Below are 22,515 nucleotides of genomic sequence, written 5' to 3' on the forward strand. Positions count from 1 at the left end.
AGAACTATTCACAATTGCAAAAGATGGAAACAACCCAAATGCCCACCAGCTGATCAATGGATAAATGAAATGTGGTATATCCATATCCGTGGAATATTATTTGGCCATAAAAAGGAATGAAGTGCATACTATAGCACGATGAATCCTGGCATTACAGTCAGTGAAAGAAGGCACTCCAAAGGGACTACATCCTGTGTGATTCCATTTATATGAAATGTCCAAACAGGCAAATCTATGGAGATAGAACCTAGATTAGCAGTTGTTTAGAGTGGGGGGAGGGGGGCTTATCTGCAGGGAAGGAGATAATGAGGGGTGACTGCTAATAGTTAAGCATATAGCTTTTTCTATTTTTTGGAGTAATGAAAACATTCTGGACTCAGTGGTGATGGTGCACAATCTTGTGAATATACTAAAACCCACTGAATTATATACTTTAAAAGAGTGAATTTTATGGTACGTAAATTATATCTCAGTAAAGCAGTAAAAAAATAAATAAATAAACTGCCACCTGCCTCTGAAAATCCTTCCCTGTTATAAAAGAAAGAGTAACAGTGATCTGTCTTTGGCCTTTTGTCTGGTTAGAAGGGGCTCCATTTGAAAGATTAGAAGGCAGCCTGGAGCCAGTGGACTTTCCAACTCTCTCACCATCTTAACCACACCACTCCCAAATGCCAGGACAACATGGAAAAAAAAAAAAAAAACCCTCTAAGCAACTCACTGGAAGGCAGAGAATGTCTTCTAATGCTAGAGATTCCAACCCAGCAAGAAAGGATTCTGAATAATTACTTTGAAAAGCAGGTGAGAGGGGCACCTGGGTGGCTCAGTGGTTGAACATCTGCCTTCGGCTTAGGTCATGATCCCGGAGTCCTGGGATCAAGTCCCGTATGGGGCTTCCTGGAGGGAGCCTGCCTCTTCCTCCACCTGTGTTTCTGCCTCTCTCTGTGTCCTCTCATGAATAAATAAAATCTTTAAAAAAAAAAAAAAAAGAAAGAAAGAAAAGCAGGTGAGAAATTATTCTTGAACAATTAGGCCTGAGAACCCAAGCTATCGGTGGCAATGCCCACAGAGGAGAGAAGATGAACTGCAGTATATTACAGATGCGGCATGTGTTCATGAGACCTACAGACCTGCTCCTTCCCAGCAACTTGGTGAAGGAATAAAGAATGAATTTGGAAAAGCCCTTGGCAAAAGTCGAGTCCTAGAACTTGAGGAGTTGTCTCCTCCTGCAAGGAGAGTGACACAATCATAAAAGAAACCATTTAAGGCATTTCACTCCTCCTGGCTCTGCTCACTCCATTTTTTTTAGCCACTGAAGCTGAAGGTGACCTTGGAGGTCATTTATTCCTGAGATGTGGCAGTCCCGAGGGCTGGGCTCAAGATGAGGCAGGCTGAGCCCCCTCTCAGTTAATGATAGACACGCGGGGCGGTCCTTGAGGGTGCACTGGTTCCATGCCCCTTCATTTTACAGATGAGAAAACAGGTTCAGAAAGCTTAAGGGATTTCCTAAAGGGCCCACACAAGTCTGGGAGAGCTGGGACTGACACTGAGGTCTTCAATCCTTCGGGTCACAGGGCTTTATTCTGTTCTTCCGATCAGACAGGATGAGACAATAAGACATCATAGCAGTCTGTGTTCCTAGAAGTTGTCTACATGGTATCCGGAGGGTCCAGGGATGCCTCCGCACCCCCACACCACCTTAAATTCAGAATACGGACCTAAGGAGGGAGCAATATAAACAACCATTTCCCAGTGCTGCCCTCATGTTATCATTCACAGAGTTGAGATTGTACCCACTTTTCTCCTACCAACTTTTCCCCAAGAATGACAAAAGATTTACAATCTGAGGTGACAGTGCAGGCATGAAAATTGTCTGGAGCAAGGTTGACAATCATCCCCCCCAGGATAACTCTCAATTTGAAAAACAAACAACAAAAATTCACCGGTTGAAGGAAGCCCCCAGGCATTATCCACGAAGGTGAACTTGGCCTCGGTGTGAAAAGCGGCTGGGCAGTAGAGGAAGAGTCCCTGCGTGTGCACTGCCACCAGACTAAAGCTGGTTCATTCCAGAATGATGATTTCAACCCAGGGTTCTGATGTCCCAAGGCCCCTGATGTTCACAGCTCAGTAAACACTGCAGACAGCACGGAGAAGGGAATCACCTTTAATTTCCACAGAGATCCAATTGGAGACTCTCTGTCCTCCTCTCCAGGAAGCTCTGGGTGACCACAAGTCAAATGCCTGCAGGGGGGCAGCAGGTAAGGTCCCTAACTGGAGAGGGTGGGATAAGTACAACAGGACAGGTGGAGCACATTTGGGGTCCCGTGCCCAGGATAGAAGGGGTGACCACTGCTCAGGTCCAGCTGGAAAAGCCCTGTGCTGCCATGTCATCAGATTTTTCCAGATAAACTGGAAACCTAGACTATGGGAAATTGTACTACTTGTAAATGATTACTGAAAACAAAACAAAATAGAAGGCTATGAGAGCCTAAGGCTTAGGGACTTTTGGCACTTGCTGCTAGGAAGCTCAGGGGGGAATTCCTTCAGGAACCTACGAGAATCCATCAGCAGTGTGTGCGGGCGACGGCTACACAGAAAATAACACTCCCAAGTATTCTTCCAAGTGAACTGCATCACTTCCTGGCCCCATCTCCTTTCCCTCTACCTGAGTCCTCCCTCTCACTGCTGTCACCCTGCCCTGCACACAAAAGGACGGCATTCGCTGGTGAATTAAATTCAAAAATGCTTGTTCAATATTTTTACATCCTATATATTTTTGTAAGCAACTCCGTAAACTTACTGTCACGAGAGAGAGCCTAGATGAAGCATTTAAGACCTTCTACCGGCAGTGTCAAGTGGAGGAGGTCATGTCAGGCGTAAGAGCAAGTTTTCTGAAAGTCTGAAATCACTTCAAAATAAAAAGGCTTTGGCTTTTTTGTTTGTTTAGGCGAAGGAGGAAGGCACGGTTTTGAATGTGCTAGTCTGCACAGGTCGGCTTGCAGGGGTGTGTAGGGAAATCCACAGGTTACCGGTGTAAGGCGAGTTCAACCGTGGGCAGAGGAAGGAGAGAAAAATAAAGGAGCCTCGAGTTTGAGCCCCAGCGCAGCAGGTAAAACCAGAACGCAAATTTAAATCCGACGCTAAAAGGAAAAAAAAAAAAAAAAAAAAACAGCAACAAAACACCACGTTCCCCCCCTACACGTGCCTCTTCAATTTTCCCATCTTCAAATTCCCCAGGTCTCCCATCACCTCTCCGCAGCCCTCTGCAGCCTCGCCCGCTGCCCAATCCGAGAGCCCGGGGCTCTGTTGCCCTCCATCAGGCGCCCGCGGATACTCCTTCCTGCGCCGGGAGCCGAGCAGCGGCAGGAAACTCCAGACCCTCCCGGGGCGGCTGCGGGGCGGGGGCCGGGGCGGGGGTCGGGGCCGGGGCGGGGGCCGGGGCCGGGGCCGCGGCCACCGCCACCGCCACCGCCACCGCCACCGCCGAGTCCCCGCTCTCCCCCGCCTGCCTCTGCCGGGCCACACTCCACTCCTCGCTCGGGATCGCGGCCCCTTACCTGCGGCGACCCAGCGGGCCAGCAGCACCCCGAGGCAGACGAGGACCCGCGGCGGGCACGCCCGGGCGCCCGCGGCCATCTCGCCCCAGGGCTCGGGCCGCCGGGGTACTGAGCGCGGCTCCCCGGCCCGCAGAAGCGCAGAGGAGCCCGCTCCCCTAGAGCCCACCAAGACGTAGGGCTGAGCCCGAGGTCCCGAGCTGCGAGCCGCGCGGGGCTCCCGGAGCGCCCGGCCCGGGGTGGGAGGGCGCACCCCGCCCTCCGCGCCCGCCACCCACTCCGCTCGCCGAAAACAACAGGAGCGGGACTCCCTCCCGCCTCCCATCCAGGCGGGAGCCCAACTTCCTCTACCTTGGCCGGGGAGGAGGGCTTTATGCAAAGGGCGCGCGCCCGGGCGCGCGGAGCCGAGGCCGGCCCGGCCGGGGGTGGGGCGCGGAGGCCGGTCCCTCGCCAAGCCCCCTCCGCCCGGGACGGCAGCCCGGAGTCGTGGACAGCCGGGCCCGGCAAAGCCGTGCAGCTGCCGCAGGACGGCCCCCCGGCCCCGGCCCCGGCCCCGGCCCCGGCCCGCCGGCCGCTTCCCCTCCCCGGCGCTCCCCCTGCCGCAGCCGGGACGAGCTGCCGAGCTGCCGAATCCAGGGTCCCCCCGGCGTCCCCGCTTGGCTCTGCTGGGGCTCTCCTGTGCTTGCCTGTGCTCAGGACGGACGCCAGGGCCGCCATGGCAGTCTTCTACCCTTTGCAGGACTAAGGCAAGTCTGGAGCAGGAGAAAGATGATCCCTTAGACCTCCAGCCAAAAGCAGCCACGAGACTCCCGTTTTCCTGTGAATTAGCTGAGACCACACAGCAAGATGGAGAAGCCAGGGGTCAGCAGAACTTGGTGCTCGGGAGCTCTCTGCACCCCCGCCCCCAACCGAAACCCCATACAGTCTGATTCCCAGAGAGCTGAAATCCCTCTTCCCTGCCACATCCTCACCCCATCCTGTCCTAGGAAAAACAAGGTTACCATATCCTCAGGAAAAGCTGACACTTGAAACTGCCCTAGGTGGAACTTCCTTTAAAAAAAAAAAAAAAATCGCAGTTAGTACAGTAACATATTAGGGGTGGACTCTAGGAGGTAGGTGTATTGGGTGTTTGCCTTCTTTCAGCTTTTCCATATGTTTGAAAATGTTCATCATAAAATCTTGGAGCAGGATCCCTGGGTGGCGCAGCGGTTTGGCGCCTGCCTTTGGCCCAGGGCGCGATCCTGGAGACCCGGGATAGGATCCCGGTGCATGGAGCCTGCTTCTCCCTCTGCCTATGTCTCTGCCTCTCTCTCTCTCTCTCTGTGACTATCATAAATCAATAAAAAATTTTAAAAAAAAATCTTGGAGCAAAACCCAAAAATTACTATTAAGAAACATCATCTGTTCTGTTGCCCACAGGCCCCTTATTGAAATACTTCTTCCATGATGAAATCCTCTTGAAACTAATAAAAAAAGTATGTTTTGCCTGATGAGCTGAGCCATAAAATTGCAGGGTTCTTCCCTTTACTGTCTTTTGCGAAAGGATTTAACTCTTCAGCCAGTTCCTGACAACTTTCCTACTTTCCCTTCACTTTCCTGTTTCAGCTTTTACTTTGTGATGGAAGGTAAACTCCATCCCAGATGAGCTCTTCCTGTTTTTTCAGTGCCTGGCAGCTTATAACCCGCCCACTAAGTATTTGTTAAGTAAACAAAGGAGAGTTCACCAGTTTTGATACTGTAGCTTCTCGACAAGCTCCTTACCTCACATTCCTCATCCTGAAGTGCACAAGATAGAAGTCAAATCAATAACTGGCTGGTTTCCAGCAGAGGATCTAGAAACTTGTGACCCTGGTGGTACCTTAAGTGTGGAATTGCACAGAGCAGGCCCTTCCGATATATTTACTGAGTCAAATTGTGAAGTGCTTATGACCAGTTCTCCACCCCAGAAGGATCAACTTCTTTTGGGATGGTTTACAATGCTAATTAGTGTGCATGGCTGGGGCCTTTTTCCAAAGCCACTGTAGAAACTTAATCTCATTGGGCCCTCCCTACAACCCTTGTACCTAAGAAATCATGCAATCCCACTTAATGAATGAGATACCTGGTGCTCCAGGAGGGTAAGCTCCAAGTTACAAAGCTGGTTGATAAAGCCAGGACTGGAGCCCATCTCTGTCCCACACCAACTCTTGCCAAACAAAATTATTTCCTTATATAAAGGCTACCCTGGGCTGAATGCTTTGGGTGTCACTGGGCCAGCAGACATGGGCATGTCCCTAAGCAGGGCTCCAAGAACAGCTGTGTGGCCCAGGAAACATCCACCCTCTTTGGTCTGGGTCCAGGATGTGGCTAACCCTGAGACAGGAACCTTCAGGAAATGCCCGTAGTGTGTCAGGCTGCTCTGAACAGTAGAAAGCATCCTGTCTAAAACAGTGACCAGTGAGATGGGGGTTCACCATGGGGTTCCTAACAAGACAGGGACTTTCAAAGCCTTAGTTTTATGATGGGCTGTTGGAAAGATAAAGTGAGTTGACCTGCAGGAAGGGACTCAAAAAAATGTTGTTAAGGCATCAACCCCCATCTACAGTCATATATAAATCCTGAATCCAACAGTCACATGTTAAACACGAGGTGCAAACACCTCTCTGCTCAGGCTGCCACACAAGGCTGTTTTTATTTCATTTTGTGTTCACCTCTGATGAATTAAAAAAAAACTCCCCTCCACTAAGAGCTTTTACATTAATTCACTCACTCCTCAACACAACCCTGAGAGGTAGGGATTATCACTCTGGATTTACAGATGGCTCAGAAAGGCCAGGTGGCATAGCAAGTGAATGGGGGTGGGGAGGAGTGGGGTGGGAGGCAGTGGCTGATCTGAGCCCAGATCTAAGGCACAGTTGTCTTCTTCACTCTCAGAGGGAGGGACAGCACGGGGCTCCCGCCTGACTCTGTAGCCAGCCCTCTACAGCCTGGGTCTCTGAGGCCATCAAGCTACTTATTATTTCTACCCCAGTACTCTTCCTCTCCTGTCCTTTCCCTAGAGGTAATGCTGAAAAGTTTCTTAGCAACAACCTGCTTCTCTGTTCAACCTAGAGATATTCTCCTGAGGGCTTCAGAAAGAGCAGGCCAGTTGGGAACAGCTGGGGTAGCAGCCTGGCTACTCAGTAAGCTCTGCAACCCCCTCACTTCAAGAGGCATAAAGAGGTGGATGGCAGTCCTACCTAATACACTGTGGAAAGGCCTGGGACCCACAGGCTGGCATCTCAAGGAACAGGGACAACAGAACCAACCTGGCCTTTCTCTGGAAAAGAATGCATGCTAAATTTTCCCAAAATACCACTTCTCCGCCTTCTTCCCAGAAGAAAAGAACTGGCATGCAGAGGCCATACCAGGAAAGCTCCTGAAATCAGGCAAAGTTCTAAGAAGAGGCTGGCAGGATGAGATAGGAAAATGGAAAAATGGAAAGTTGTCAAATGAGTCTACTATTTTTGACCAGAGCCCAGCCTCTCCTCTCTGGACTGGAGACCAGGAGGGTGAAGTTTAGTATCTCTGAGTGACAAAGAACCACAGAAAGTGGAAGGTGGACCCAAACCCAGAAAGCAAAATGGTGCCACAGACAGATGAAGGAAATGACCAGCCAGTTCCTTGAGAAACTGGCAGCTAGGGGGCTGAGGATGGCTCACCCACCTGGAGAGATGAATGCAACCCAGCAGGTAACCTGGTAAATGTTTAACCAGAGACTCCCCTGCTGGTGGTGATGGGGGGGAGCGGGGGGGGGGGGGCAGGGGTAAGAGTTGATTTGTACTGATTGCCAATTTCTCTGGTATAAATACTTCCACCATAACCAATTCCAGGCTATCACTGTGAAGTGACCTCACAGTATGTACAATCAGTTCTCCCAAGCCAGCACCCCTGGAATACATCACTCTCCCCCAGTGAGACAACTCCAAGGTGGGAAACTTTTGACCAGATGTCCCAGGAACCAAACAGATGACTCAGGTAGAAAACATTCTTTGATCAGTGTCCTGTTTTTTTTTATCTCTTTTTTTTTTTTTTTTTTTTTTTTAATTTTTATTTATTTATGATAGTCACACAGAGAGAGGAGAGAGGCTGAGACACAGGCAGAGGGAGAAGCAGGCTCCATGCACCTGGGAGCCCGACGTGGGATTCGATCCCGGGTCTCCAGGATCGCGCCCTGGGCCAAAGGCAGGCGCCAAACCGCTGCGCCACCCAGGGATCCCTGTTTTTTTTTTTTTTTTATCTCACCACTCATCTATTGAATGCCATTTGTTGGCCAAAATAAATGTGATTTTCCTACCTTCAAATTGAAACATACAGCTTGATAACAGCAAGTATATTTAATTTACAGCAAGAGAAGACCTTAGTAAACTCAGGATTTCCAGAGAAAACTTGGATGAAACATTTTTCCAAAGTTGACAAACCTATTTCTTAGATGGCATTTGCTTTTTCCTGATTATAAGCATACCAATCTCACTCTAAAATAATGAAAAATAGGAAATAAAGTGTAACCATAACCCAACTAGAAATAGTCACTAACATCATTAGAACCTTCTAGTCATTTCTGCTGAGCTCCAATGTGTGTGGTTTTGTTTTTACAAAGTTGTAATGACATTTCACCCAAAGTTTTGACTCCTGCTTGTTTCTTTAGCTTTTTAAGTATTGTTGTAATTTTTTTTTTTTTTTTTACAAGTAACTAGTCTTTTAAACTGGAAAAGTAATAAAACATTAATGGTAAAAGGGCACCTAGGTGGCTCAGTCAGTGGAGAGTCTTCCTTCAGCTCAGGTCATGATACCAGGGTCCTGGGATCAAGCCCTATATTGGGCTCCCTGCTGGGTGGGGAGCCTGCTTCTCTCTCTCTCCCTCTGCCACTCCCCTACTCCCCCTACTTGTGCTCTCTCTCTTTCAAATAAATAAATAAAATCTTTTTTAAAAAATAAAATACCCATAGAAAACTTTTTTTTTTTTTTTTTCCCATAGAAAACTTTAAAAAATTTTTATGGGGGATCCCTGGGTGGCTCAGCAGTTTAGCGCCGCCTTTGGCCCGGGGCGTAATCCTGGAGACCTGGGATCAAGTCCCACGTCGGGCTCCCTGCTCCTCCCTCTGCCTGTGTCTCTGCCTCTCTCTCTCTATGTCTAGCATGAATAAATAAATAAAATAATTTAAAAATTATGATAAAAAAATTCAAATGAACCTTGCAAACATTGTGCTAAGTGAAATAAGCCAGTCAGAAAAAAAGACAAGTACTGTGTGATTCCATTTATTTGAGGCCCCTAGGGTAGTCAAACTCCTAAGACAGAATTAGAAGGGTGGTTGCCATGGACTGAGGGGAGAGAAATGGGGGTTAGTGTTTAATGGGTATGGAGTTTCAGTTTTGCAAGATGGAGAGGTTCTAGAAGCAGATGGTGCGTCAGTTGCACAACAATATGAATGTACTTAATGCCTCTGAACTGTATGCTGAAATAGATTAAGATGGTAAATTTTATGTTATGTATATTTTACCACAATTTAAAAAATTTTTTAAATGCAGAAGAAAATGGGGAAGTGGGAGAACGATGAGAAAAAAATAATACATACATGGGACAGAGAACAGAGATACTTTACTCTGTATTTGTGAATTGAAAGTGAATCAGGGACGCCTGGGTGGCTCGGGTTTACAGTCTGCCTTCAGCCCAGGGCGTGGATCCTGGAGTCCTGGGATTGAGTCCTGCATCGGGCTCCCTGCATGGAGCCTGCTTCTCTCTCTGCCTGTGTCTCTGCCTCTCTCTCTCTCTCATTCTGTGTCTTTCATGAATAAATAAATAAAAAAATCTTAAAAAAAAGAAAAAAAAGAAAGAAAGTGAGTCATACCAAAAAAAATCCAAGCAATTATATCTGAAAGGTAAGTCTTCTGCCCACCTCCCCCTGGTCCCAGTCGTCTTCCCAGTAACACCCAGTCTTGCCAACTTCTGGAAACTACAGTTTTTCCTGGTTACCTAACATGTACCTGTTGGAATATTATACAGCCATCAACAGTTGTATTTTCAAAGTTTATGTAATGATAGAAGATTTGGCTATTATGATTACCCAGATGTGTAAAGTTCAATGAGGGTTTTTTTCCCCAACAGCTTTATATACTATGAATTCATTCATCTATTTATTTATTTTTTTTAAATAGGCTCTTCATGGGGTTTGATCTCAGGATCCTAAGATCAAGACCTGAGCAGAGATCAAGGGTTGGACACTTAACTGACTGAGACACTCAGGCATCCCTGAATTCACTCAATTAAAGTGTTTGGTTCAGGGGCACCTGGGTGGCTCAGTTGGTTGGGCTTCCTACTCTTTTTTTTTTTTTTTTTTAAGATTTTATTTACTCATGAGAGACACAGAGAGAGAGGCAGAGACACAGGCAGAGGGAGAAGCAGGCTCCCTGTGGGACTCGATCCCAGGGCCCCAGGATCACACCCTGAGCTGAAGGCAGCGCTAAACCGCTGAGCCACCTGGGCTGCCCTGGGCTTCCCACTCTTGATTTCCACTCTGGTCATGATCTCAGGGTTGTGGGGTCAAGCCTCTCGTCGGGTTCCCCACTCAGCAGGGAATCTGCTGGGGATGCTCTCTCTCTCTCCCTCTCCCCTCTGCATATTCTCTCTCTCCAAAATAAATAAATAAATAAATCTTTAAAAATAAACAAACAAACAAACAAACAAACTTGGCTTCTAGTTGTCAGAGCAGTCCAGTCGTGACCACAAACAAGTTCTTACTTTTGCCACCCCAAAAGAAACACCTCACCCTTTAGCTATCACCTCCCATGCTCCCCACTCCCAGCCCCTGGCAACCATGAATCTACTTCCCATCTCTGTGGATTTGCCTATTCTGGACATTTCACAGAAACAGAATCAAACAGTGTGTGTTGTGTCTGGCTGCTGTCACTCAGCGTAATGTTCTCAAGGGTCACCAATGTTGTGGCATCTATCAGCACTTCATTCCTGGTTGTGGCCAAATTATATTCCATAGTACGGAGATACCACATGTTTATTTATCCATTCATCAGGTGATAGTCAATAAACATTCAAGCCACTATGTGACCCAGAGAACTCAGGGCACCTTTTTGCTAGTTTTTTCTCTGCCTTACTTACCCATCACTCTATGTGTGTCTTCTGGAAAGAAAGCATTCTTGCTGCCCTTGCTGCTCTACCACGAGCAGGCTGGCATTTACAAAAGCCTGCCTCTCTTTACCTGGCTTGAGCTCTGTATATTCCAAAGCACCTGAACAGGGATTCAATCAAGTAGCATTTTATGCCATTATTTTTCCTTTTTCCCTACTCCTTTGGAGATACACAGCCAAGAATTCTCAACTTTTTAGGGTTCCAGCATCTGATCATCGCTTGCTTTAATTCTTTCTCCCAAACCTGCAAAAGTTCCATCCTATTTCTCAAAGCCAAACTTAAGTCAACTTTAAGATTTTTGCATTCCTTGTCCAGGAGAACTTAGTCTTGCTAAACTGGTAGAGACATGGCAACCATTTGCCTCCTGTCTCTTTGGATGGCTGAGTTCCTGTAAGAGCTCCAGAAAATTCCCTCAGAACGTACACTATTTGCTCTTGCCAGGCCTGCTCTCCATGGAATGTCTCCTCCCATCCTCTGAGCAAACTTCTGAAGTAGGTACTATTTTTTACCTACATTTTACTCATAAGGAAGCTGAGGCTTGGAGAGGTAGAAGAACTTTCCTAATGAAGTCACAGCCTCAGGCCCATGTTTATAAAATGAATCACTCCTGCTCTAGGCCTCACATTTACTCAGAGGAGTAAACACTTGGGTTAGGGGGACACTTCAAGGATTCAGAACCTTGTGATGAGGGGCATCTGGCTGGCTCAGTTTGTGGAGCATGTGATTCTTGATTTCAGGGTTGTGAGCTCAAGCTCCATGTTGGGAGTAGAGATGATTTAAAAACAAAACTAAAATAAAAAAAAAAAAAAAAGAAAGAAAGAAAAAAAGAAAAAGAAAAAAGAAACCTGCTGATGAAAACTTTGTACCCTCTCTCTAGGAAGATGCACATATTCCCAACATTTTTTAAAAGATTTATTTATTTGAGAGTTAGAAAGAGCAAGAGCATGCATGGGCAGGGTGGAGGGAGGGAGAGGGAGACTCTCCACTGAGCAGGGACCCTGGGATCATGATCATGAGCCAAAGGCTGATGCTTAACCGACTGGGCCACTTAGGTGCACCTATTCCCAGCATTTTAAAAGCAATTAAAAAAATAAAAGTAGAGATCCCTGGGTGGCGCAGCGGTTTGGCACCTGCCTTTGGCCCAGGGCGCCATCCTGGAGACCCAGGATCGAGTCCCATGTCAGGCTCCCGGTGCATGGAGCCTGCTTCTCCCTCTGCCTGTGTCTCTCTGCCTCTCTCTCTCTCTCTCTCTCTCTCTCTCTCTCTGTGTGTGTGTGTGTGACTATCATAAATAAATAAAAATTAAAAAAAAATAAAAAAAATAAAAGTAACTTAAAGGAGTTAGGAAAATAACAGACTGGGTTAAGTCTGTAGGTCTAAACTTTTGGCAGGGCCCAAGAGGTAGGTAAAAAGCTCACATACAAGCTTGAATCAGCAGGTGGAGCTCTCAGCCCTGAAAGGACTTGGGTCCCCAAGGCCAAGGTCTTCTAAGAGATATGAGTTGGTCCAAGCTGCATGGAACTCAAAAGAATTTCAGAGATTATTGGTTCAAACAGTAACCCTCACCATGTAGAGGAGGAGAGGAGGCGCAGAGTTGCTAAGGAGTTTGCTCAAGGTCACAGCTCACGGACAAAGCCAGGACTCACCCACTTATCTTTGTTCACATATTTCTGAAATGTATCACATAATTCCCTTACTCTGAACAGAACACAATGGACACAATGCGGTATTTTCTCATGACAATTCAAGCAATGAGCTTTTGTGTGTGTGTACATTGTGAACATTAACTCCTGTGCTGTGCTATCTGTACAAAACTAGGGGGATTTATCGCCCACACAAAATGGTCCTAGACTGCTGTTTCTCTGTTAATTCCACTCTTGCGTGAGGCACTGAACACAGGTGTTGGTCCTCCTGTGCGTCAGGTTTACTTATGTGTCTATGTGTCCTTAGGAATGTTATCTTCTTTCTGAGCCTCAGTTTCTGGGTGTTTTTTTTTTGTTTGTTTTTGTTTTTTATGATAGTCACAGAGAGAGAGAGGCAGAGACACAGGCAGAGGGAGAAGCAGGCTCCATGCACTGGGAGCCCGACGTGGGATTCGATCCCGGGTCTCCAGGATCGCACCCTGGGCCAAAGGCAGGCGCCAAACCGCTGCGCCACCCAGGGATCCCAATTTTTGGGTGTTTTTGAGTGGATTTCAAGAGGCATGTGCCAGTAAAGTGCCCAACAGGTAGTAGATACCCAATTAATTGGTAACTATTAATATAGTTATATTATTATAATATAGCTGGAGTTCTTGCTACTGTCAATATGCTACTTTAATTTGCTACTTTAACTGCTACTTATGTACACTCTTCCTTGGAACCTACATGACTAAGCTTATTAGAACAATCTGAAAGGGGTTCATGGGTGGCTCAGTTGGTTAAGAGTCTACCTTTGGCTCAGGTCCTGATATCAGGGTCCTGAGATTGAGCCCACATAGGGCTCCCTGCTCAGCAGGGAGTCTGCTTCTCCCTCTCCCTTTGTCCCTCTCTGTGTTCATTCTTTCTCCCTCTCAAATAAAGAAATAAAATCTTTTTTTTTTTTTTTTTTTTTAAAGAACACTATGGAAAATAAGAATACATAGGCACTGAAGAAGAAAAGTTCCTGTTCCTTTAGGGACTCTGTGACAGAGGTTTTGTGGCTTGGCAGTCCCAGCTCCTAGCTGGGTGCTGGAGAGGCTGAGTGCCAGCTGGGTGCTTTCATAGGATAGAGAGCATGTGTGGGAACAGGAGGGAAATGGAAGATTAGACCCTGGAAAAGTAAGTTGCCCTGAGGTTCAATATCCCTAGATCTCCTTTTTCTTTTCAGCATGTATTTCTGACCATTCCAAAGGTAAAATAGCAGTGAAATTGTATTTTTACAACTATGAGACCCCTAGAAGGCAAAACCCCAAGGAGTGTGAAATTTCACCTTATAGCAGATTTGTTAATTCTTTTAAAGATGCACACCCGGGACACCTAGGTGGCTCAGTGGTTGAGCATTTGCCTTTGGCTCAGCGCATGATCTATCCCAGAGTCCCAGGATTGAGTCCCACATGGGGCTCCCCGCAGGGAGCCTTTTTCTCCCTCTGCCTATGTCTCTGCCTCTCTCTGTGTGTCTCTCATGAATAAATAAATAAAATAAAGTAAAAATAAAGATGCACAGCCTTCAGACACTCACACACTGCAGGCCTAGAGGCCAGCCCCTCCCCTCTGTTCCCTGTCTTTACTGGAGTTCTGACAAGGCACAGTGCTAGATACCAGGGAACAGACACGGTGTGGCCTCTGTCTCAAGGAACTCATCCCTATCCCCAAAGCTCCAGTCACATCAGACAACAGCTGTTTCAATCAAGCCATGTTTTCACTACATGCCCCTGTTCCCCAACCATGTTCTTGCTCTTTCTACTACAAGGGTGCCCTTCTTCATCTGGAACTCTTCAAGCTCAAGTGGTCATCTCTTCCAGGAAGTCTTCTATGGTGCATATAGGAGGTGCATGTGCCCTTCCTCTGCATTCCACTAGCACCCTGCAGAAATTTGTATCATAAGCCTTGCCACTCTGAGTTGTAATCACTGCTTTCCATGTCTGTCTTTCCTGCTCTAGGCTGGAACCTCCTTGAAGGTATGGATAGTGTCTCGTCTATTTATGGGTCCCCAGGGTCTAGCACAAGACTCGGCACATAACAGATGTTCAGTAAATAGCAAGTAAACCAATAAGAGTGTTGCTCTAGCCAAAGTGGACCTGAATGTAGTCCTTGGGAGAGGATTTACTTTGGCACTCTTGCTCACAAAACTCTACAATCTTACAGATGATTCTTGTTTGCCAGAAATTATCTTCTTGACCATCAGTTTGCTTTCTCTTTCCAGGAGACATCTGATCTCCCTTCAGTTGCTTTTTTTTTTTTTTAAGATGTTTTTATCTTAGAGAGACAGAGAGAGCACAAGCAGGAGGGCCAAGAAAGAGAGAAAAGAATCTCAAATTGACTCTGCTCTGAGCACAGAACCCGATGCAGAACTTGGTCCCACAACCCATGAGATTAGGACCTGAGCTGAGACCAAGAGTTGGAGGCTTACCCAATTGCATCCCTCCTTTTAATTGCTTATCTTCTCTGCTTCAGGGTACAGCCTGTGTTTGGGGGCCATCCTTCCTGGGCATCCTCATCTAAGTATATAGCAGGTCATGGGTTCATTGCTCATGTCCTCAACATCTACCTCCTTAGTGACTTCTTCATTTTCTTATGCACTCTTTTCCAGCCTGCATTTCAGTCTTTTCTAACCGACTACGGATAAGGCCCTGGATTCTGGTATCAAACACACTTGGATTTATGTCTAGCCCATTGCTTCTAAGCTACAAGATCTGAGCCTCAGTTTCCTCCTTTATAAAATGGGAATGAGGGGCACCTGGGTGGCTCAGGGGTTGAGCATCTGCCTTTGGCTCAGGTCATGATTCCAGAGTCCCAGGATCAAGTTCCGAGTCCAGCTCCCTGCAGGTAGCCTGCTTCTCCCTCTGCCTATGTCTCTGACTCTCCCTCTCTCTGTGTCTCTTATGAATAAATAAATAAAATCTTAGAAAAAAATTTTAAAATGAGAATGATAACTATTGCCCTTACCTGTTACCATGGAACCTGGCAAAGATGAGAGCTGCATAAATATCATCATGCCATCTGGGACACGAATAATATGTATATATTATTTTATTTTAATTTATTGTATTTTAATCATATGAAAACATATCAATAAAATATAATGCAATAATTGTATTATAAAATTATATTATGGCTCATAACTTACAGTCTTTTATAATGATAAAAATTATTATTTCTCTACATTTTGTATCTCAAATAATCAATGTTGTCATACTAATTATTTGGCTTACTTTAGTTTCCTAGCTTTTAAATCCCTTTGTGCTAGCAAGTCAGAAGCAAAAATATAATTTAAAACAATTGAGTCCAATTGTGAGAAGTGAAAGTCTCTGTAACAAATTTTAAATTCTGTATTCTTCTCTAAAGGGAAACCACGGTTAGCCATTTGTTGTTTATCCTTCCAGTTACGTATTTACATATATATGCATTATAGATGACATATAAAGATACAGCTTTTTAAAAAATCTAGATAAGATCATACACTATATATTTTTAAGATTTTTTTAAAGATTTTATTTATTTATTTGAGAGAGCATGCACCAGCTGGGGAGGGGCAGAAGCAAAAGTAGGCTCCCCGATGAGCAGGGAGCCTGACTCGGGACTCAATCCCAGGACCCTAGGATCATGACCTGAGCAGAAGGCAGGTGCTTAACCCACTGAGCCACCCAAGCAACCTGACACTTGCTTTTTTAAAAACCATTTTGCATCAAGTATACAATACAGTGCGTTTTTGTGTATTCACAAGGTTGTGCAACCACCACTACTTCCAGATCATTTTTATCACCTCAAAAAGAACCCCATGGCCATTGGCAGTCCTCCTCTCATACAGCCCAACCCCTGGCAACCACTAATCTAGCCTCTGTCTCAATGGATTTGCCTCTTCTGGCTGTTTCCTATAAATGGAATCATACAACATTGTCCTTTTGTGTCTGGCTTCTTTCAGTTAACTTTTTCAAGATTCATCCACTTCATTCCTTTTTTGTTGTTCATTTAAAAGTTTTTAGGGATGCCTGGGTGGGTCAGCTGCTGAGCACCTGCCTTCGGCCCAGGGCACAATCACAGGGTCCTGGGATCAAGTCCCACTTTGGGGTCCCTGCATGGAGCCTGCTTCTCTCTCTGCCTGTGTCTCTGCCTCTCTCTGTGTGTCTCTCACGAATAAATAATCTTAAAAAAAAAGTGTTTTTAAATTTTTAAAAAAGATTTTATTTATCTATTCATGAGAGAAACAGAGAGAGAGGCAGAGACATAGGCAAAGGGAGAAGCAAGCTCCCTGTGGGGACCGTGATGTGCAACTGGATCCCAGGACCCCAGGATCACACCCCTAAAGATGTTTTTTAAAGGCAACTGGGAAAAAAAATAAAATAAAATAAAAAAATAAAGGCAACTGGGGAGCTCAGTGTCCATTAAGCATCGGACTCTTGATTTCATGATCCCAGGGACCTGGAATCCAGCTCCACATAGGCTCCACGGTCAACGTGAGTCTGCCTGAGAATCTTTCCCTCTCCCTCTCCCCCTATCCCCACTCACATATGCTCTCTCTCCCTTTTAAAAATAAATAAATAAAGTCTTTTTTTAATGCTTTTAAATTGTAGTAAAAAACAAAACATAAAATTTACTATCGTAACTATTTTTAAGTGTACACTTCAGTAGCGTTAGACATATTCACATTGTTGTGTACATCAAAACAATCTTACCATCACAAATCATTAGAGCAATGTAACTCAAAATCATAATGATGGGCACCCTGGTGGCTCAGTTGGTTAGGCATCTGCTTTGACTCAGGTGTGATCCTGGAGGACCTGGATTCAGCCCAGCATGGGGTTCCCTGCTCAGCAGGGAGTCTGCTTCTTCCTTTCTCTCTCACCTTGGCTGTGCTCTCTCTCTCTCTCAAGTAAAATACAATCTTTTTAAAGAAACCACAATTAGATATCACTTAGCTCATTAGGAGGCTATTCTAAACCTCCCCCCAGAAAAATATAAAGTATTAGAGATGATGTGGAGAAATTGGAACACTCATGCACTGTTCTTGGGACCTGTAAAAGGATGCAATTGCTATGAAAAACAGTATGGTAGTTCCTCAAGAAATTACAAATAGTCCAACTACCACATGAACTAGGAACCCTACTTTTGGGTATATATCCAAAATAATTGAAAGCAGCATCTCAAAAAGATATTTGCACATCCACATTCATAGAAACTTTATTCACAGTAACCAAGAGGTGGAAGCACTCCAATGTCCGCTGACAGATGAATGGCAAACAAAATGCAGTATATACAGACAGTGGAATATCATTCAGCATTAGAAAGGAAGGAAATTCTATCACAGGCTACAATATAGGTGAACCTTGAGGACATGATGCTAAGTAAAATATGCCAGTTGCAAAAAGACAAATACTGTATGATTCCACTAATATGGGGTATCTAAAGCAATCAGATTCATATAAACAGAATACAGAATGGTGGTTACCAGGGGCTGGAGGGAGAGGGAAATGGGGAGTTAGTGGTTAATGGGTATGGAGTTTTAGTTTTGCAAGATGAAATAGTTCTAGAAATTGGTTGAACAATGTGAATATACATTTGTTTTTTTAAGCAATCTCTACACCCAACATGGGGCTTGAACTCACAATCCCAGGATAAAGAACTGCGCACTCTTCCAAGTGAGCCAGCCAGGTGACCCCAATGTGAATACACTTCACACTACTGAACTATACACTAAACTGTACACAGTTAAGATGGTAAATTTTATGTTATGTGTTTTTTTTAACCAGTTAGTTTATTTTATAGTTTTTAAATTTAATTTATTATTATTATTTTTTAGTATTTCTATCTATTTGAAGCAGAAGGAGGCCTGCATCATTAGCCAGTGTAGCCATGAGGCTGATCTGATTCTAAATGGGATTTTTAATATCTGAGATATCGGAGTTTTCAAATTAGAGAGAGGAGACCTTTCTTTGCCTGTGTATAAAGAGATGTTCCATATGCTCACCCTTTCCCATCTGTAGACTACTTCGGATATTTTTTAAAATATTTTTTTTATATTTGTATGTCATCCCTACACCCAATGTGGAGCTCGAACTTACAACCCTGAGATCAAGAGTCCCACACTCTAATGACTGTGCTAGCCAGGTGCCCCTATTTGTGATATTTTTTACTGTGCAATGGAGGTACATTATCTACATATATAATTTATGTGAATGCCAATATATTCACTTAGAAGAGAGAGAGAAATTTAAGTTGACTTAAAAAGAAATGTGCTTTTTAAATTTAAATTTATACCAAATTAAATAGTCTGGGGGCTGGGGTGCCCAGGTGGCTCAGTCAGTTAAGAACCGGGTGAAAGCACCTCATCTCCCTGTTGTATTCCCTCTCCCCCCCCCATAAAATGGCACAGGGCAATTAGCACAGACATGGGGATCACCTCGCTGTTGAAAGCACCCCGAAAAAAGACTCTGGTAGTTTTTTGGATCCTAGAGTTTGCGGGCTGGGGTGCAGAAGATGAGGGAGCAGGGCTTGGAGTGGAAAATCACTGGTGCTGAGTCAGAGTGGAGGAAGTGTCTTCAAGGTCCTATCCTTTCTCCAGAAGGTGGCCTTGGCACAGGCATCTGAAAAGGACCTCTGGCCAAGACTTCAGATAAAGAGACCTAGGCGTAAAAGTGCCAGGGCTCAGAATACAAACACACACAAGAGCATGACTGGTCAGAGGGGTGTGAGTCCTTGATGCATCTCCCTTCAGAAACTGTCCCCTGCCTGCTGTGCACCAGGCCAGTGTGGGGAGGCCAGCTTTCCCCTCTGAGGCCCACCAGGTCTTAACACCTTTATCATTCATCGCCTATGGGCTGGCCTGGGGGAGTCACACGTAGGTTTTAAATCAGGAGCCTGACACTTCATCATCAGAAGCCCTGACTGGGGAATCAATGGCTTCCAACCTCTCTTGATGGTTGTTGGTAGGATTCAGTTCCTTGTGGGTTATTGGACAGTGGCCCTCAGATCCTCACTGGCTCTTGGCCAGAGGCCAATTCCTTGCCATATGCCTTTCCACGTGGCAGCTCATTTCATGAAAGCCTGCAAATCGAAAAGGCTGTAGAGAGTGTGTGCTAGCAAGCCGTAAGGCACAATTTCACGTAACCTAATCACAGAAGTGACATTCCTTTAGCACTGTGGTATGCTATTGGCTAAAATTGGATTACTCCAGGGGAAGGGATTATACAAGGCCATGAATACCAGGAGGTGGGGATCACCAGGGCCTTCTTAGAAACTGCTACCCCAGTGGCTTTCTGGCAACATAAAAGGAGAGTCTACCAGAGATTGAAACCAGGTCAGACAAACATTGTATGTTCTCATTCATTTGGGGAATATAAATAATAGTGAAAGGGAATATAAGGGAAGGGAGAAGAAATGTGTGAGAAATATCAGAAAGGGAGACAGAACATAAACATATTTATAAACATATTTCCTAACTCTGGGAAATGAACTAGGGGTGGTGGAAGGGGAGGAGGGCGGGGGGTGGGGGTGAATGGGTGACGGGCACTGAGGGGGCACTTGACGGGATGAGCACTGGGTGTTATTCTGTATGTTGGTAAATTGTACACCAATAAAAAATAAATTAAAAAAAAAAAAAAAGAAAAAGAAACCAGGTCAGAGGCCAGCAAGGCTGAGAAATAGAACAGAGACCCATACTTATGGTACCACTGAAGCCCCCAGACCCAGATACTTCTGAAGCCAACCACCTATTAGTGTTCCAAGACCTAAACAATTCCTTTTTTTTTTTTTTTTAAGATTCTGATTTGCATTGGGGTTTAGTCACTTGAAACTGAAAGAATCCTGATTAACATAAAAATCAGTTGGCCAGAATCTTTGGGTTTCCAGAGATAGAGAGGTGCTGAGGTCACATCAAGGACAAGGTATTTGCTGAAAGGATACTGGTGGTCTGGCACCCACCTGGAGCCCTGTCGTGGAAAAGGTCAGAGATCTCTCTCCAAGTGCTTACTTCTCTCTGGGAATCTGTTGTTTTCACATGGCTGTTGGGCCATTTTTCTTCTATCCTATATATACTTCTACCCAAACTCCCTGTTGCCTCTGGTTTCCAGCTTATGCAAGACTCTCAATGGCCCCTCTGCACCCTCTGAGCATCTTCTCCATTCTGGATTAGCACCTGCACTTCATACCTGCCTGTCTCTCCTTATACACCAGCGCAGATTCCAGAGGTCAAGTCTGATTGGGCTGGGTCAATCTCTTGAGCTCTAGCTGGTGTCTGTTTTATAGGCGGTTTGACATGTTTGTGGATTGGTGGTCAGGTGGGTTGGGCGTGGACTCATTAGGGCTTCCTAGTTGCCCTGGGCATGGCAGGCAAAAAGACATGAAGCAAGCCATTTTCATGAAGGTGGTCAAGATTCCAGTTTGAATAACACTAATGTGATAGCTAAAGTCTGAATGAATGAAGCTTTACCAAATTTTTGCACAATTTGTGAGAACTGGTTTCTATTTCTAGCTCCTTTTAAATGAGGGGATCATCTGCATTAACTAAGGACTCTTTCTGTCGCAAGTGAACGACATCCAATTTAAACAGGCACAGGTCCAATATGGAATATGCTGGCTCATGTATCTGCAAAGTCCCAGGGTAGTTCTTGCTTCATGCTTGGCTCCATCCAGAGGTCAGTGTCAATGTCGTCATGGCATGAAGACTCTCTTGGTGCTACCTTCCCTCTGTGTTGACTTGTTCTCAAGTGGCCTCTTTTGTCTTGGTGACAAGATGATCACCTATAGCTCCAGGATGACATCCTTGCTCCACTGCAGCACTGGCTAGAAGGACCTCTTCCCAGTGGTCCTACCCAACGTCCCCAAGCAGAGTCTCAGTGGTCTGGTTTGGTCACCTATGCATCCTTGAACCAATGGCTCAGCCAGAGAGATGCAACGCTTTCTGGCTGGCCAGTATCTTGTCACATGACCATTCTTGGAGGCCCACCTAAACCATATGCCCTGAGAGTGACAGAAGAGTGATTTCCCCAAAGGAAAAGTGGGGTGCTCTTACTTGAAAGAGAAATGAATGCTGGCAAAACACCACTAGTGTCTACACTTGTTAATCTGTCCGTTTCTGTTTGCCAGTCTCTAAAAGCATGTACTATTTGTGGAATAATCCTGCAAACAACTTCTGAGCCTACCAACACATTTGCAGGGGACTTCTAGAATTTGCTTTTTTTTTTTTTAATTTGAAGTGAGATTCCCATAACATAAACCTAATCATTTTAAAGTGAACAAAGCAGTGGCATTCAGTATATTCACAATGGTATGCAACTACCACCTCTATCTAGTTCCAGAACATTTTCATCCCCTCAAAATAGAGCCCCACGCCCATTAGACAGTTGCTCCTCAGTCCTTGCTCCTTGTATTCCTGGTGACCACCATTCTGCATTGTGTCCATGGACTTACTTAGTTTGCTGGATATTTCATATATATGGAGTCATATATACATTCTTTTTTTTTAAATTTTTAATTATTTATGATAGTCAGAGAGAGAAAGGGAGGCAGAGACACAGGCAGAGGGAGAAGCAGGCTCCACGCACCAGGAGCCCGACGTGAGATTCGATCCCGGGTCTCCAGGATCGCACCCGGGGCCAAAGGCAGGCGCTAAACCGCTGCGCCACCCAGGGATCCCTATACATTCTTTAAAAAAAAAAAATTTTTTTTTTAAATTTATTTATGATAGTCACAGAGAGAGAGAGAGAGGCAGAGACATAGGCAGAGGGAGAAGCAGGCTCCATGCACTGGGAGCCAGACATGGGATTCGATCCCGGGTCTCCAGGATCGCACCCTGGGTCAAAGGCAGGCGCTAAACCACTGCGCCACCCAGAGATCCCTATACATTCTTTTTTGACTTAGCATTATGCTTTCAGGATTCATCCACATTGTGGTAAGTATGGGTGCTTCATTCCTTTTTATGGGCTAATATTCCATGTGTGTGTATACCAGATTAGCTTGCTTCTTATTTTATTTTTTGTTTAATTGTGGTAAAATATAGGTAACACAAATTTTACCATCTAAACCATTACTATTTTTTTTTTTTTGAGAGAGAGAGAGAGAGAGAGAGAGAGAGTGCAAGTGTGGGGTGGGGGCAGAGGGAGAGGGAGAGAGAGAATCCTAAGTAGGC

The 22,515-nt window shown here is 45.3% G+C and overlaps 1 protein-coding gene across 5 annotated transcripts in view; it reads right to left on the reverse strand.

Annotated features, from left to right (window-relative positions):
• Window positions 1-4,460, reverse strand: part of VSIG10 (V-set and immunoglobulin domain containing 10) — a 36,564-nt gene extending 32,104 nt beyond the window's left edge. Inside the window, exon 1 of one of the 5 annotated variants that reach the window (XM_038575262.1) lies at window positions 4,238-4,460. In XM_038575262.1, the coding sequence (XP_038431190.1) occupies window positions 4,238-4,268 (31 nt within the window). In that variant the 5' untranslated portion in view covers window positions 4,269-4,460. Of the gene's footprint in view, window positions 1-3,554; window positions 3,771-4,237 lie in introns of those variants that run through there. The other 4 variants (XM_038575264.1, XM_038575263.1, XM_038575261.1 and 1 more) reach the window with 4 other exon arrangements.
• Between the last annotated feature and the right edge of the window lie 18,055 nt (window positions 4,461-22,515).

This window comes from Canis lupus, chromosome 26 (genome assembly GCF_011100685.1).
Source record: "Canis lupus familiaris isolate Mischka breed German Shepherd chromosome 26, alternate assembly UU_Cfam_GSD_1.0, whole genome shotgun sequence".
Classification (NCBI taxonomy): Eukaryota; Metazoa; Chordata; class Mammalia; order Carnivora; family Canidae; genus Canis; species Canis lupus.